The 17,174-nt window shown below is 36.3% G+C and overlaps 1 protein-coding gene across 28 annotated transcripts in view; it reads right to left on the bottom strand.

Moving 5' to 3' along the window:
- GPHN (gephyrin) overlaps window positions 1-17,174 on the bottom strand; it is a 578,713-nt gene that overhangs the window by 80,079 nt on the left and 481,460 nt on the right. For all 28 annotated transcript variants that reach the window (XM_014860909.3, XM_014860913.3, XM_070513810.1 and 25 more), the window contains 2 exons: window positions 15,286-15,378; window positions 5,887-5,942 (listed from right to left, as the gene is read on the bottom strand). In XM_014860909.3, the coding sequence (XP_014716395.1) occupies window positions 5,887-5,942; window positions 15,286-15,378 (149 nt within the window). The remainder of the gene's footprint in view (window positions 1-5,886; window positions 5,943-15,285; window positions 15,379-17,174) is intronic.

The raw sequence follows: 17,174 nt of genomic DNA, 5'->3' as shown, positions 1-17,174 counted from the left end.
ACAAACAGGTGCACTTATACCAAAGAAACTTTAACTTGATTTAAGATAATGACTATTAGATGTCTTTCTTGTTACCCTGTTTTCCTTTTGAAGAACTGCCACTTACATTTGCCACTATTGTCTCTCACTCAAATAACGTGAATTTTCTTAATATATGTAAAGTGATTCAAGAATCTTTAAGAAAGAAAATGCCATGCAATATGATTTTATGAATGACAACATTATATCCCAGATTTTCATCATCTGAGCTTTCATATGGATGGTATGGGAGACTGACTACAGGATATGCCCTGCAAACTCCCCAGCATACGGAAAAGCAGATTTCTGAAAGATCCATCTCATAGGATTGGTCTGGCCTCAGAAGAGTCGGTTGTCATGGGTCATGATTTAGGTTGGAGTTGGGAAAATGAATGCTTCAGATTTCCCCTAAAAGAAAATTCTGAGATAATATTAATTCCCCAATAAAAAAGCTATCCTTCCAAAGATATCTGCTTCATAAGTATTTAAAATCTTGGGTCACAAGAATGTGAGCATACTTAAAACTACTGAACTGTACACTTAAAAATGGTTAAGATGCTACATTTTATGCTGTGTGTTTTTTACCACGTTTAAAAAAAATTTTAGGGAACAGTTAAGGAAAAATATTCCTCCATTAGATGAACAATCAAAGTAAAACTGGAAATTTATTTATTAGAAAAGGCTTAAAAAGCTTCTTTCCATAATATTATTGCTGCAAACAATACCACCAACAGCTATTATTTATTGAAGCCTCAATCTATGCTAGGTTCAGTGTTAAGTGCATTATTATATTTTAAAATATAAGCTCTACAAAGATAGGAATTTGTTTTATTTTCTGTTGGCCTCTCCAGATCACATCCCCATTCTCTATCCTGTGTTGTAGCCCAGAAGGCTGACCTCTATGGACTGTCGCAACCAGGTTCCATCACTCTGGCTTCTAATTAGATTCAGTCAATGAGAAGGACTAACAAGAGATCAGAGGGTGAGAGAGTGAGAAAAGTAGGGTTTTATTCCTCTTGCTCTTTCCCAGCTAGGCTGCAGTTTGGTGATGGCTATGTCATCTCTACCACTGAGGACTACAGCTCCTGTTGGGTGGCCCTCTCCCATAGCTATGAATCTCCCCAGGTCCAGGTATGACTCTCTGCCTTTGTCCCTTCAGATCTAGAGGTGGTAATGGAATCTCAGTGTTACTAGCACCTAGGTGCTTCACATTTCTTTGTTAATTTCCTTTAACCCTTTCTATATCTTAGATGTAGTCCCTGCATTAACCTTCTTTAATCATCCCTTTTCCAGACATATTTATTGCTTTATCATCCTAACGCCTAGAAAGTATCTGGCACAACGTTGGCAGTCAATAAATATTCCAGAATGAATGGATGAACATGCATGATCTCATTATCACAACAACTACATCAAGTATGCAATCCTTCTTGACTTACAACTCCAGTGTTCTCCCTGCTACTCTCCCACAGTCACTGGAGAAACAGATTCTTGGGATCAGATCTGGCACTGAACTATGTACCTTATATCCCCTTATTCTGTTATTAGAATAAAAGACATTCCAGCCTTATTCAGAATTGTTACACTATAATGTAATATTCTACCAAGATAATGCATAGGATTTAAAATGAACAATGTAGGGTTTAATACATTAAATTTTTAAAAAACCTTCAACCCCAGATATTACTACTTGTCTGAGACATCTCTTAATCCACTATATATGACCATTTTGCAGTGCAGTGATTTTTGATGAAAACAATTAAAGTTTTGAGTTGATATGTGTTTTTTTTTTTTTGAGGAAGATTAGCCCTGAGCTGACATCTGCCACCAGTCCTCCTCTTTTTGCTGAAGAAGATTGGCCCTGAGATAACATCTGTGCCCATTTTTCTCTATTTTATATGTGGGACACCTGCCACAGTACGGCTTGATAAGCAGTGCCAGGTCCACGCCTGGGATCTGAACTGGCGAACCACAGGCCACTGAAGCAGAGTGTGTGAATTTAACTGCTACACTACCAGGGCTGGCCTCAATATATGTGTTTTTTTAGTAGAGGTGCTAATGCCAAAACTATCTTTGGAGCTTGTGGAACAAAGATATTTAATATAGGCCTAAAGAAGTATTTCTTTTGCTGAAAGTGCTTTTTTTTTTTTTTTGAGGAAGATTAACCCTGAGCTAACATCTGCTGCCAAGCCTCTTTTTTTTTGCTGAGGAAGACTGGCCCTGAGCTAACATCGGTGCCCATCTTCCTCTACTTTATATGTGGGAGGGTGCCCATCTTCCTCTACTTTATATGTGGGATGTCTGCCACAGCATGGATTGACAAGTGGTACATAGGTCTGTACCTAGGATCCGAACCGGCAAACCCAGGCCACCGAAGCGGAACGTGAGAATTTAACCGCTGCACTGCCAAGCTGGCCCCTGAAAGTGCCCTTTTGACCAAGGCAGAAAGTGAATCCTAAAGTGAGTTTCAGGGCAGTTGCCTCTTAAGCTGAAGTGTGTTAGCCTGGAGCCCTGCCTCAATTAGTTGGGTTCAATGTATCATATTCTGTAAACTTACTTTAAGTTTTACTGTAGTTCTACCAGTAATTTTCTCCACTCCTTGGCTTGAACCAACTAAGGAGGGTTTTTGTATGGTTATTAAATAAAAAATTTGGCTCCTTTCCAAGACCAGTAATTCTAAGTAGTAGGTGAAGGATTCCTACCAGCTCACTTATATTAAATCTAATGTAAAAGATATTATTGCATATATAAAGACATTTATATATCCGCTTAGAGGAGACATATAAACTGCAATTGAACTGAATCAACTGAAAAACTCTAACAATACATGAAGTACTTCTTTTAGATTGTTAAGACTAGTAACTAATTCTTTTTTATTTTTGTTGATATGCTTTACATATTTATATAAAGTAAAAACAGTTAAAATTTTGATTTTTCCTTAATGGAGGTATTGAGTTGGATGATTTGAGCTTTGTCCAATGATAGTACTTTATAATTACGTAGTATTTTCTTTCAAAGTGTTCAGGGCTAATCAATAGGACCAAACTATAAGTGATTTAAAGTCAAGTATTCTGGTACACCAAGAAACCAAAATCACTGTCTCAGTGTATGCAATGGCTCCCTAATGCTTAAGGGTATTTACTTTCAATAAGTGAGCAGTTTGGCTCTTGTAAGATCTCTGAGATTACTATAAAGTCTGTATGATATATCAGTTATATGGTTATATAGATATTATATAGTATATCAATATATAGATATAGATACAGTTATATAGATGACAGACATCACGGATAATTTGAAGAAAAATTCCATTTTCTTGTATGCTTTCATTTTTTTCCCCATCAAACTTTTATAAGAACTTACAAGAAGTTGACAACTTTTAAGTTTTATAACTTTTCTTATGCTCCTAGTTCTCTAGTACAGTTGGAAGTCTTAACTAGTAAATAAAGTTTAAGAAGTCCACAAGGTCCTTAACAATCTGCTACCTATTCCTATGTATACTAGGCTGTGACTACCATAAATTATTTGCAGTTCCCTAAGCATTCTATGCAATTTTTTATTTTAAAGATTGGCACCTGAGTTAACATCTGTTGCCAATCTTCTTCCTTTTTTTTCTTCTTCTCCCCAAAGCCCCCCAGAACATAGTTATATATTCTAGTTGAGAGTGGCTCTGGTTGTGCTATGTGGGACACTGCCTCAGCATGGCCGGACGAGTGGTGCCATGTCTGCTCCTGGGATCTGAACCAGCGAAACCCTGGACTGTGGCAACAGAGTGCGTGAACTTAACCACTCAGCCACGGGGCTGGCACCTCCATGCAATTTTTAAAACATCTTTGGGTCTTGACTTAAACTGTTCTCTCTGCCTGGAATGTCCCTTTCTCATTTCTGTCTTTGTAAAACTCTCTTAGCCCAGCTCCAGTGTCATCTCTCCAATCCTCCTAGGATGAAATGCTCAACCTCTCTATTATGCTCCACAGCACATGACTGAAGCACTAGTTCAAAATGTAACACATTGTATTATATCTAGTTGTTTATACTCTGTCTCCTCCACTAGATATAAACTCCTTAAGAGTGGTAGTCACATCTTAAGCTACTTCACATCCCTAAAACTTCCCATAGCGCCTGCTACACGCAGTAAGTATGTTTGATGAATGTTGGCCAGACTCGACGGAAGATCAAAGACATATTCCTTGAATAATTGATATTTTGTGGCTTTGTTATAAAAACAGATTCTTTAGATGTCCATTGTTGATGGAAATATGTACCAAGAAGTCAAATAAATTATGAGATCACAATGTAAGTCATTTATAAAAAAGGGTCCCAGGCCTAGCTGTTCTTTTTGTTAGGAAAGGAGTCATGGGGACTAAAACCAGCCTGTGTACAGTATGAACACGATCTAATCACTACAGTGCCAGGCTTAGCTTCAGAGATCTGTATACAGTATTCCTCATGGACGTAGAGATGGGGAGGGATTCGGGTCACTACCATTGGCACCATCCTTCTCTATATGCTTCCTCAACCCCTCTCTATTTTCAGGACATAAGGGAGTACCTGCTAAGCCAAGGAAGAAAATACATGGGACACAGCTTTTGCCCAAACTGCCATATATATATATTTTTTTCTTTATTTCCTCCTTTATTTTTATATAATGCGAGTGCTTGACAGTAGTAGAGAAGAAAAGCGTCTTGGTCTTCCTCTAGTTCTATTTAATAAGATACGAGCTCTTTTATCCAACCTTCACAACTCATTGGATTAACGCATGTTCTCTATTTCCTCTTAAACATAATGATGCCCACAGCACAATTTAAGTTTGAAGGTGTTACACTCTTCTTTTGTACACCTGTAAACTACTGCTCTAAGATTCAGTTGAACTTGTCCCCAAACTTGTTTGTGCCAGTTTGTGGCAATAGTTGCTACTGAATTATGTAACTTAAAAAATATTACAAAACCCAATGATACATGAATGTGAAAAGAGTTATTTTTTCCTATAAAAATTAAGTTAAACCTTTGGAAAAACTTAATTAAAAATGCTGCTAAAAAAAACTGTTGTCAAATTAGGTGTGGGTGAAGCAACTGTAAAAAATTATAAAAATATAATAAAAATTTAGAAGGATTCTATTCTTAGATACTTTGCAAATATCCTTTCTTTCAGATGTGATTTATGTAAGGAAGACTAGACAGAAATTCAAATAGCAGGTACTTATTAAAAGAAAAGCCTTGGTTCTCCATCAAATTATTAACAAACAAACATTCATTTAAGTTAAATTTATCTTTATTTTAAAAAGATAAAATAACTTCCCACTTTAACTTATTTCCAATTAAACAGCCAATTACCGGGTATCAAAGGCATTAAATTAAGAGGACTTCTACTGTACCTCCATTATGGCCCATTAGTGCTTAATTTCTTAATAGAAATATATGTATACCTGTTCCCTGACTGGCTTCCTAATGAGAAAAATTAATCTAAATGATTAGCTAGAAAGGTTAAATAACCTGCTTTTTCTAAATTTCCATTTTCAACACAAGTTGGGAAAAAGTCTGAGAAGACCACTCAGAAATTGAAGTTATATTCAGAACATTAATGTTTACACAGGAAGAAAGAGTCATCCAATAACAGGGCTAGAAAATGCTTGTGGGGCATGTCTGTGAGACATACCAACAACACCATGCCATATATTAACAGATGCAGATTCTTTCAGTTAAGAAATAATTCTTTTGGTTCTTTCTCATGGGAACCAAATTTTAATGTCTTTGATAACCTAATCCTTCTCTAAGATTTCCATTAAAATGATGGTAGAAGTTTAGAATTAGATCCTGAAAGTCCATGAAACTGAAATCTTTATGGCCTTTCAGGCCTATAAAGCTCACCTGTTCACCAGCTTGGGACTCCCCAATGATGAAACGATCTCCTGGGCCATCAGCAGCTGTGGGATGAACAGAACCAAGAACAAACATCAGAATGAATCTATAGCAAGGACTAAGAAGCTAGAGCCAGAATTCTCAAAACTGACTCAAATGATCAGATAAGGCTTCAGGAAAGTGGAATACTTTTCTCATCTCCTAGACTAGACAATGGCTTTGTTACTAAAGGTTTGATCTTTGGTATCCACAACTCACAAAAAACAACAGAAGTGGCCCTAAGCGTGCTCCTTCTTGGTGTCACTGGAGATAGTCTTTCTGTTGCTCCTTAATTTTCACACTTGTACTTTTTAAATAGGAAGTTCTTTTAGCCTATCCTACTAAATAAATACCACCTTATCCTTGGGTATGTGTGTGTGATGTGTGTGTGCACACTTATGGAGATATATATGTACATATACATATATTTCCATATTTCTCTATTTTTCTATAAATTTTAACTATTTCACACTGTTTTCTTATTTATAATCCAGTATGATCTTCATAATTAACATAATGAAGTAGGAAGAACATATATTCTTTTCTTCATTTGACATTTGAAGGAAATGAGTTATATACAGGTAGAAAAGCTTAAGTACTTTGAACAAGTTCTGGTTAGTATAGAGAAAGGACTAAAATACAGTCTCTTAATTCCCAGTATAGTATTTTTTCTTTTTTAATAATCTGTCAAAATGCTATTTCTGAATTAGAATACATAGGCAGTGCTGCATCACATTTTCCATTGATTATTTCTTTTTAAATTGGAAGAAACACTTTCAGAATTGAGATGGAAAAAACTTCTTATCCAATTTTTTTTCCCTACATACATAAGAGTAACGGCTGGGTGTAAAAATACTCCTGGAGATAAATGTATTCAAAAGGGTTTTCTTCACATATGATGTGGATTTCAGACCAATACTTCTGGACAGGCAATGCCTATCTAATGAGTTTAATGATCACAACCATTACTTCCATGTCATCTGCATACAGTAAGGGTTTGGGGCACATACACGGAAAAGATAACACTTTATTTCTTTTTTTTTTTAAAGATTTTATTTTTCCTTTTTCTGCCAAAGCCCCCTGGTACATAGTTGTGTATTTTTAATTGTGAGTCCTTCTAGTTGTGGCTTGAGGGAGGCCGCCTCAGCATCGCTTGATGAGCTGTGCCATGTCCGTGCCCAGGATCTGAACCAGTGAAACCTTGGGCTGCTGAAGCGGAGCACGTGAACTTAACCACTCGGCCACGAGCTGGCCCCAGATAACACTTTCTATATGAATATTTTAACTATATTTGCAATCATAGTGAAAAATAATAAATGATATTTTCCTTCTTTTAAAAAGGACCTACAAAATCATTGTCTCTTTATGTGATTACAAAGTGGCATTTTTTCTAAAGGCCTATATACAATACTGTTTCTAATAAGTCACTTTATTTTTTTGCATAGATGGCTTTGGTTAACCTGATGTGGAGAGGGACAAAAAATAAACATTGGGTCTCTTCTATGTACTAGATGTTGTATCTTGTGCTTTATAGACATTATCTCAGGCAATAAACTCTTGGCTTTCTTGTGTTTTTGGAATCCTATCGTATTTTCAGTGTTCACTTGTAAAAACAAGAATAGTTTTCCTGCCATGCTATTCTTATTATGCTGCTTTCACGGGTTCTTTTTTATTTAATTTTTAAAAAATGAACAACTTAAAATAGACATATAAATCACTGCTTTGACAATTACCAACATTTCACCAATCTTGTTTCATCTATCCCACCACTTTATTTTTGCAGTATCTTAAAGCAAATCACGATTTTCTTACTGTAGAAAATTAAAAGTCAATCATCTGTCAGAGTTCTGCACTAACTGCACCGCAGATGTGAATAAACTTATTTTTAGTCATTTTTCTACTGGAAATATTACCAACTTGCCATCTCCTATAAGCAATCTAGACATTTTCTCTTTTTACTTCTTGCACAAAGGGAAATTAACATGGTTTTAGAGTAAAACAAAGCTGAATCTGAATCCTGGTTCTGCCTATTATTAGCCTCAGGACTTTCTGCAAATTACTAAACCTTTCTCTAACCTTCAGTCTTGCTGTTGATAAAAATGGGGATAATAATACTTTAAAAATAATACACTTTAAAACTTTTTATTTCTTTCATTCATTTACTAAATGTCTACTGAGTGTCTTCTACGACCCAAGTGTCATAATAGGTGCTGGGACAGAGTAAAGAGTAAAACCAGACATTGTTTCTATTCTAATGCAGTGCCAGTCTGTTGCAATGTTTTTCAAACTCTGGATCATAAATGGAGATGGGCAGTAAAATCATCCTGTAAATAATTTTTTAAATGAAAAAGAATAGAAGGTATATTTCATCATCCATGGTAAGGATGAATATTGTCTCATGAAACTTACTTTTGCTTATATATATGTGAGCATATGTATATTTATATGTATTGTGTATGTTGTATATGTTTGTATATATTATTGGCTTGTGATGTATAATGTATTTAACGTGTGTCTTCCTATGGGTGTGGCTAAAACAAAACTCTTAAAGCCAGTGATGTAGTGGAGGAGAAAGATATTAATCAAATAATCACAATAATGAATAATAAATTTAAGAAAATCACTTTTTTTCTTAAAGATTGGCACCTGAGCTAACATCTGTTGCCAATCTTCATTTTTTTTTTTTGTCTTCTTCTCCTCAAAGGCCCCCCATACATAGTTGTATATTCTAGTTGTAGGTCCTTCTGGTTCTGCCATGTGGGACGCTGCCTCAGCATGGCCTGACAAGTGGTGCCATGGCTGCGCCCAGGATCTGAACCAGCGAAACCCTGGGCTGCCGAAGCAGAGCGCACAAACTTAACTACTTGGTCACGGGGCTGGCCCCAACAAAACGATTCTTAAAGGAAAGGTAGGGGGCTGGCCCCGTGGCCGAGTGGTTAAGTTTGTGCGCTCTGCTTCAGTGGCCCAGGGTTTCGCCAGTTTGAATCCTGGGCGTGGACATGGCACCACTCATCAGGCCATGCTGAGGTGGCATCCCACATGCCACAACTAGAAGGACCCACAACTAAAAATACACAACTATGTACTGGGGGAGGGGGGACTTTGGGGAGAAAAAGGAAAAAAAAATCTTAAAAAAAAAAAAGGAAAGGTACATGGTTTTGTAAAGAGAGAGGTAAAAGAAAAGCTGCCATTTTCAATATGAATTCTACAAGCTTAGGTGGGAGCAGGTGGAAGTGGAGGTATGGTGGCATACAAACCTAAAGCTTGGAAAGAAATAAACTAAGCCACAGTATACTGTTAGAAAAGATGGATTGATTCCAAAGATGTCTGTAAAGGCTTAGAATCTTTTCCCCCTCCTAATTCAGATGTTTCTGTTAATAAGTTGTCTGTTTTCTAATTGTAGAATTTAATTTGAAGGAAGTGATAAAAGCAATATAAACCAAATCCTAACAGCAAATGCATTATAGAAGTAATTCATCATGCTTAATGCTAGACCCTAAAGCTGCTCCCACTTCCACCCTCTTTTTTTAATGTCCAGAAAACACTTCTGGTCTTGTTCACCTGTTTATTTGAAGACTTCTGATTACATCATTTTATATAAAATTGATACTATTAGATAACTATTCACTGGGGCAACATATAGAAAATGATCTTCCCCAAGCCATTTGCCATAAAATTATCTCTCATTTTCATTTTCCAGCTATATGTGAACATTCTTTAAGCCTCCTGAAACACTTTACAGCTATTCATTTATTTTTAATAATAAAGAGTCTCATCATTTCCATGTTAGGGCTGAATAAACTGAGGCTATAGAGATGGCATAACTTTTAGAGGAAATATCTTTGACAGAGAAATAAGGCAGAGGGATTAAGAATTTATTTACTCTGACCACTCAACAACAAAAAAACCAAACAATCTAATTAAAAAAGGGGCAAAGGATCTGAACAGACATTCTTCCAAAGAAGATCTATAGATAGCTAATAAGCACATGAAAAGATGTTCAACATCACTAATTATTAGGGAAATGCAAATCAAAACTATAATCAGATATCACCTCCCACCCCTCAGAATGGCTATTATTAAAAAGTCAAGAAATAATAAGTGTTGGAAAGGATGTGGAGAAAAGGGAACTCTCATACACTCATGGTGGGAATGCAAACTGGTGCAGCCCCTAAGGAAAACAGTATGCAGATTCCTCAAAAAATTAAGAATAGAACTACCATATGATCCAGCCATTCCACTTCTGGGTATTTATGCAAAGAACATCAAAGCATGAATGTGAAAAGATATTTGCACCCTTATGTTCACTGCAGCATTATTCATAATAGCCAAGACTTGGAAACAACCTAAATGCCCATCAATGGATGAATGGATAAAGAAGATGCGGTATACATACACAGTGGAATACTACTCAGCCATAAAAAAGATGAAATCTTGCCATTTGTGACAACATGGATGGACCTTGAGGGTGAAATAAGTGAAATAAGTTAGACAAATGCCATATGATTTCACTCATAAGTGGAAGATAAAAACAACAACCACCACCACCAAACATATAGATATATAGATTACATTGGTGGGTACCAGAGTCCCCGGGAAGGGGGAAAGAAGAGGACAAAAGAGGTAAAAGGGAATATGTGTATGGTAATGGACAGTAATTAGTCTTTGAGCGGTGAACATGATGTAGTCTACACAGAAATTGAAATACAATGATGTACACCTGAAATTTATATAATATTATAAACCAATATTACCTCAATAAAAAAAAAGAAAAAAAAAGAAAAAAAAAAAGAATTTGTTTACTCTGATTATGGAACCAAACTAAGATGGGATGATAGGCAACAAAGTAATAACATTTATGTGTATGCTAAAACTAAGATTATAGGAAGAGATGGCGTGGGGGTAAGCAAAGGTGACAAGACTAACACAACAGGACTAATACTTGCTGCTATTATACTGAGGGATTAAATCAGGTGAGTTGTTTGGAAATTTAAATCTGCTGCCTTTTCTTATGGAAAGCAGGGAGGTAACACTAGGACAGATGAATGAGAGACATTTTATATTCTTTACTATCATCTTCCATGAGAAAAACACCCATTTATTGTTAGTACTGGTAAAAGAAATGTTCTTTCCTTAAATACAGTACTTTAAGCTTTTGAGAATTAACTAAAATTAATTATTCCAAACTATCTCCCTGCTCACATGAGTAATACTCCCAAGTCATAATACCATCTTCTTCATCCAAAGTGTCCTCTACAACATGGATGGACCTTGAGGGTATTATGCGAAGTGAAATAAGTCAGAGGGAGAAAGTCAAATACAGTATGATCTCACTCATAAGTGGAAGATAAAAACAACGACAAACAAACACATAGCAACGGAGATTGGATTGGTGGTTATCACAGGGGAAGGGGGAAGGTGGGAGGGCAAAAGGGGTAAATAGGCTCACATGTGAGGTGATGAGCTGTAATTAGTTTTTGGGTGGTGAACATGATGTAATCTACACAGAATCTGCAATATATTACGATGTACATCTGAAAGCTATATAATGTTATAATCCAATGTTACTGCAATAAAATAAAAAAAAAGATAAATAGAACTGATAAAGAGAGCAGCAGATGTCTTATTGTTTATCCGGATTGTTTTACTAAAGAGTATAGTTGCAAACACTCTTTGACAGTGCATTTGCAATGATGTGGATGGGCATCTATTTATGAATTCAACTGCTGATCTTCATTAACCTGAGAAGAAGATACTAAAGCCAATGCTATGACAAAAACAAACAAAGTGTCCTCTAGTGGAAGGCAATAGCCTGTCAAATGAGTTGGAGAACCAGCAGTGGCCAAAAAGTATTTAAATGGACAAAATAGAAACCCTAGAACTTGACTTTCATGAAAGAAGAAGAACTAGCTCTAAATCAAAAAGGTTATACTGAATTTTAGTATTCTGAATTTTAGTATGCACTTTAACCAACTAGAAGGAAGTATAACAAAAAGTTAATAGTGGCTAGGCAGTGAGATAACGGGCAATTTTACAACGCTCTTTTTGATAGTCTGTATTTCCTGTAACCATATATTTCAATCAGAATGTAAAAAACTAAAAAGCTTTAAAATTTACTTTATCCAAATGGCACGGATTTCTCTTAGTATATCCTTGCAAAATTGTTTGTTACACATGGTTCTCAAAATAATTACTGTCTTGTTTATAATTTTCCCTTTTCTAAATGATCCAAAAACAGGTTCTGAAGGGATAAGCCTTTCAAACTGAACATTTTTAAGAAAGCCGAACTTGAAATTCTGAGGTATTTTTGCCTTTATTAACATCTAAGAAGAAACTGTGAGACAATAAGCACCCACATCTCTATAGGAGGGTGTGAATGCATCAAGATGATGATTAGCTAACAGTGTGAAGGGAAAAACAACTCTTCAAAAATATAAAGAATAAAAACATTGTATTGATTCTAATCGGTAATAATGCTACTTTCATTTTCTTTTCCATGTTTCTATCTTTCGAATACACTCCCTTCTGAATGCAGTTTTAGGTTTATTAGATTATAGGTCTTCCTATTACTTACATCATCATCACTTGATTCTTGCCTTCTTTACACTCTATTGTTTCTTTTTTTTTTTAAGCTGCTCCTATTTTTTATTTCCTTAGTCATGTTTTTTGATCATGTCTTGATTTTTCAACCCACATACCTTAAAGCCAAGTGATCTTCCAACTGGTTTGGGGTTTTAGCCCACATGTTTCTGAAGGATACTGGTTAACGCTTAGTGATCCAGAGCAAGTTAGCAACCTAGAGGGTTAGCAATCCTCACAGGTACCAATGGTTATTACTGGAAGGCCTAAGGCAGAGGCAGAGGAGAAGAAAAAAGAGGGAGCGGGGAGAAAGGAATGGGAGTAAAGGAAGATGGGGGTGGAGAGAAGAAGGTACACGAAGCACAGTGGTAGAGAGCCACAATAATAGCCTCAAGGACACTCTTTACCAAAACACTGCCTGGGGGGGATATTATAGCATAGAAAAGACTAAGACCAATGCCTCTTTGATCACTGATGACTTTTGCTGCCTTAATTATGACATCAATATATATATACACATACAAAGACACACCCACTATTCCCACTTTGAGTTTTAACCATATCTGCATTGGTTATCTGTTATATGTTATGTATCTGTTAAATGTTCCTTATCTTAGAGAACTAGCAACACTTCACAGGAAAGAATGAATCAGCTGCATGGTAGATTATTTGTTGAACCTTTATACTGTGAGATGTCATTTTAGATTTTTCTGTGTGTGTGTGTGTGTGTGTGAAATCACCACCATTCCAAAACAAAAGAATAAATAAGATATTGAATAATAATTTTACATAAAAATTTCTTTGATAGAGTCTACAGTAGCAGAATGGCTCTTTTATGGCTCATGTAGGCTAATTGCTCTTTTTGGCAAATAGAAAAGCTAAGTGCAATAGTTTCTTTTTATTGAACTGCTGCTACCTCATGCAAAAATCACAGAACAACATTCTGTTTGAGAATAATTCTGACTCAAATAATGTATTTTCTCACTTTCTTCTACTTCATATCACCAAGGATGTAAAAAATACTTTCTCGTCCCTTTGGTATTTCATCTGCTGTAGTTGTTTGTTTGACTCTAGAGGTAAGAATTTTTTTGTCATTTTATAGTAATCTTATATGGCTATTAATTATAAGTTCAAAACAGAATTTACATTTTAGAGGGGGAATAAGAAATAAGGAGAGCCAATGAGGCTATCAGAAGACTAAATTAATTTTCTTTCTGGACAATATTCATTATAATAAGTACTATAGAAGGAATAAATTTGGTAGGAAAAAACCATAAGAGCCATCGGGCACTTGTTATTTATTTTTTCAGAAACACTCTAATTTAGTGAGATCGAGCTGAATGAGGTGCATCTAAGATAGTGTTCTTGAGAAAGAATACACTGGTAAGAATTAATCTCCCCACCATTTTGTTAACATAGAATATGAGAATAACAATTTAGATGAATGTTATCCTTTTTTCAGAGATAGTCTAGGTAAAAGTATTTGTAACAATAATAGTGATAATGATTTGCTCAAAGTCACATAGATAGAACTGGTACTAGAATCCAGATCACTCTTACTATGCTCAAAGCCAATAACCTTAACCATTTGCTATACTGCCTCCAACATAAAGAAATACTGCTAAGAGATGGTGCTGGAACATGGGGAGATTAATGAATGTACTTAATTACAAAAAAGAGGAAATTGTTTTATTTTATTTGTTTTTTTAGGAAGATTAGCCCTGAGCTAACATCTGCTGCCAATGCTCCTCTTTTTGCTGAAGAAGACTGGCCCTGAGGTAACATCCGGCCCCATCTTTCTCTACTTTATACATGGGATGCCTATCACAGCATGGCTTGCCAAGTGGTGCCATGTCCGCACCCGGGACCCAAACTGGCGAACCCTGGGCCGCCGAAGTGGAACGTGCCCACTTAACTGCTGTGCCACCAGGCCGGCCCCAAGAAATTGTTTTAATTGGCTAGATATAGTAAAACAACAACAACAACAACAAAAAATCCAACAAAAAGCCAAGTAAGAGACTCCACAAATGTCCATTAAAAAGGAACTGGCCTTCTTACGAGCTCTGATAAACTGGGAGATGTTTTTAGACATTTCTTCAATGATATTAGCCTTGACTTAATAATCAATAATAGTTCCTACACAATTCAGTTGTATTTTCATTTTGGGTTCTTAGATTGGACTTTAGGCAGGTAAATGCTATTTAGTATTTGCTTTTAAGCTTTATGCAATCTCAGGCAACTCTGAAGGCGTGAGCTGCTAGTACCATCTGGTGATTCAGAGCTTTGAAATACGGCACCTTTCAGGGAATCAGAGGTTGCCCTCACGCTTGATTTTTATGAAGCCCTTATTGATGCTTGAATTTAAAGCAGCAGAAAAAACTGTCCCATTTTATCCTTGTATTGGGAATCTACTCTTATTTCTTGGAACATATAGATGTTTTCAACTAGAAAACATATGAAAAACTTTAAACCAAGATTGTCTGCTATCTGGCATGTGTACAGGCCAAAAGAATAAATTAAGGTACAGTGTTTTTATCAATCTCTACATATTTGTTGTAAGCAAGAATTTTCAAGTAACTACAGTACTCTCACTGAAAAGTTTTAATAAAGATTATGCCAGAAAACATATAGGTGTAGATTAACACTATTATCCATAAGTGAAATTATTTTGACAAACAAGGGGGAAACAGATGTAACAGGTGTTGGGTGCCTCGGCTGAGCCAAAAATCTGAGGAAAAAAACCAAAACAAAACACTGTATGATGATACTCAAGAAAACCAAAATATTTACCTCGGACAGCATAGCCATCTTTTACTGATGCTGGGAACGGGGGTAGGTTGTCTTTTGCATATACATCTTGAGCAAGGACTCGCCCCATTCCATCTGCAAGCAGAGAAAAGAAGGAAAATATGAATGTCAAGAGCAATAGGTTAAACAGGCAGTATAAACAAGATGGGCATGTGTGCTTGTCTGACAAGGCTTGTATATGGGCTCAGACTTCCTGACTTCTATCCCGAGGAATAGGAGACAGAGGAAGAGATGCATCCTACTGTCTGAAATGAAAGATTAGATTCAATCAATTAATAGTAATGCTTGCAGAGATTATTTGAATATGAGTAACTACACAATCATCAAAGATGTGTTAAAATTGATGTGTCATTAATCCTTTAACAACTCAAAGGTGATTTTCTTTTCTTTTTTTTTTTTTTGAGGAAGATTAGCCCTGAGCTTACATCTGCTGCTAATCCTCCTCTTTTTGCTGAGGAAGACTGGTCCTGAGCTAACATCTGTGCCCATCTTCCTCTACTTTATATGTGGGACGCCTACCACAGCATGGCTTGCCAAATGGTGCCATGTCCCTATCCGGGATCCAAACTGGCGAACCATGGGCCGCCAAAGCGGAACGTGGGAACTTAACTGCTGTGCCACCGGGCCGGCCCCAAAGATGATTTTCTTTAAAAAGATAATTCTGGGGGCCGGACCCGTGGCTGAGTGGTTGGGTTCACACGCTCTGCTTTGGTGGCCTGGGGTTTTGCCAGTTCGATTCCTGGCCGTGGACATGGCACAGCTCATCGGGCCACGCTGGGGCGGCGTCTCGCATGCCACAGCTGGAAGGACACACAACTAAAAGTACACAACTATGTACTGGGGAGCTTTTGGAGAAAAAGTAAAAATAAAATCTTTAAATAAAAAGATAATTCTCCAACATTTTTATATTCATTGATCCAGTAATTTCATTCCTAGAAATCTATCCTAAGAAAATGGATAAATCTTTATGTACATGTTTATTTCAGAGTTGCTTACATTAGTGAGAAATGGAAAGAAATCAAAAGATCAATAATACAGAAATTTAAAGACAATGATCTATCCTTATGATAAAATATTATGTAGGCTAAAGTAATATTTATGAAGCATATTCATTGACAGAAAAATTATTACGATATATATTTAAAAAACATGCAGAACTGCACATGTAGTGTATAATCTTAACTATGTTAAGATATATTTGTTCTCAAAAAGGTGGGAAGGGCATACATGAAAATATAAAGCATTTGTTATTTCATTACTTTGGAAGTATGTATGACTTTTATCCCCTTTGCTATACTTTTATGAAAATTTCCAAGTTTTCTACAATGATCATCACATCATTTTTATAGGAAAGTTTTTTTTCTTAAGAAGAGAAAGTAAAAGGGAAAGAGCTTCCTTATCATTCTATTTGAATTTTAGCCTTTGATTTTGGCTTTATTAACCTAAAAAAATTAGTGACTATAAGAAGAGGGCCACTAAGTTAACACGTAAAGTGACTATTCAGACCACTCTGGATGACAATCAGTTTTGGCTGGAGCTCAGGAATTTGAACTAGTGCCAACAAGAATAAAAGTTTCAAAAGTCATGACTAATTCCTAAATCCTCTAGTCAGAATCTGTCTTTATTATTATTATTATTATTTTTTGAGGAAGATCAGCCCTGAGCTAACTGCTGCCAATCCTCCTCTTTTTGCTGAGGAAGACTGGCCCTGAGCTAACATCCATGCCCATCTTCCTCTACTTTATACGTGGGATGCCTACCACAGCATGGCTTTTGCCAAGAGGTGCCATGTCCACACCCGGGATCCGAACTGGTGAACCCTGGGCTGCCGAGAGGTGGAACGTGTGAACTTAACCACTGCGCCACTGGGC

The sequence above is a fragment of the Equus asinus genome, chromosome 7, assembly GCF_041296235.1.
Source record: "Equus asinus isolate D_3611 breed Donkey chromosome 7, EquAss-T2T_v2, whole genome shotgun sequence".
Taxonomy (NCBI): Eukaryota; Metazoa; Chordata; class Mammalia; order Perissodactyla; family Equidae; genus Equus; species Equus asinus.
The sequence above is the reverse complement of the archived record's forward strand: the minus strand, read 5'-3'. Positions and strand labels throughout refer to the sequence as shown.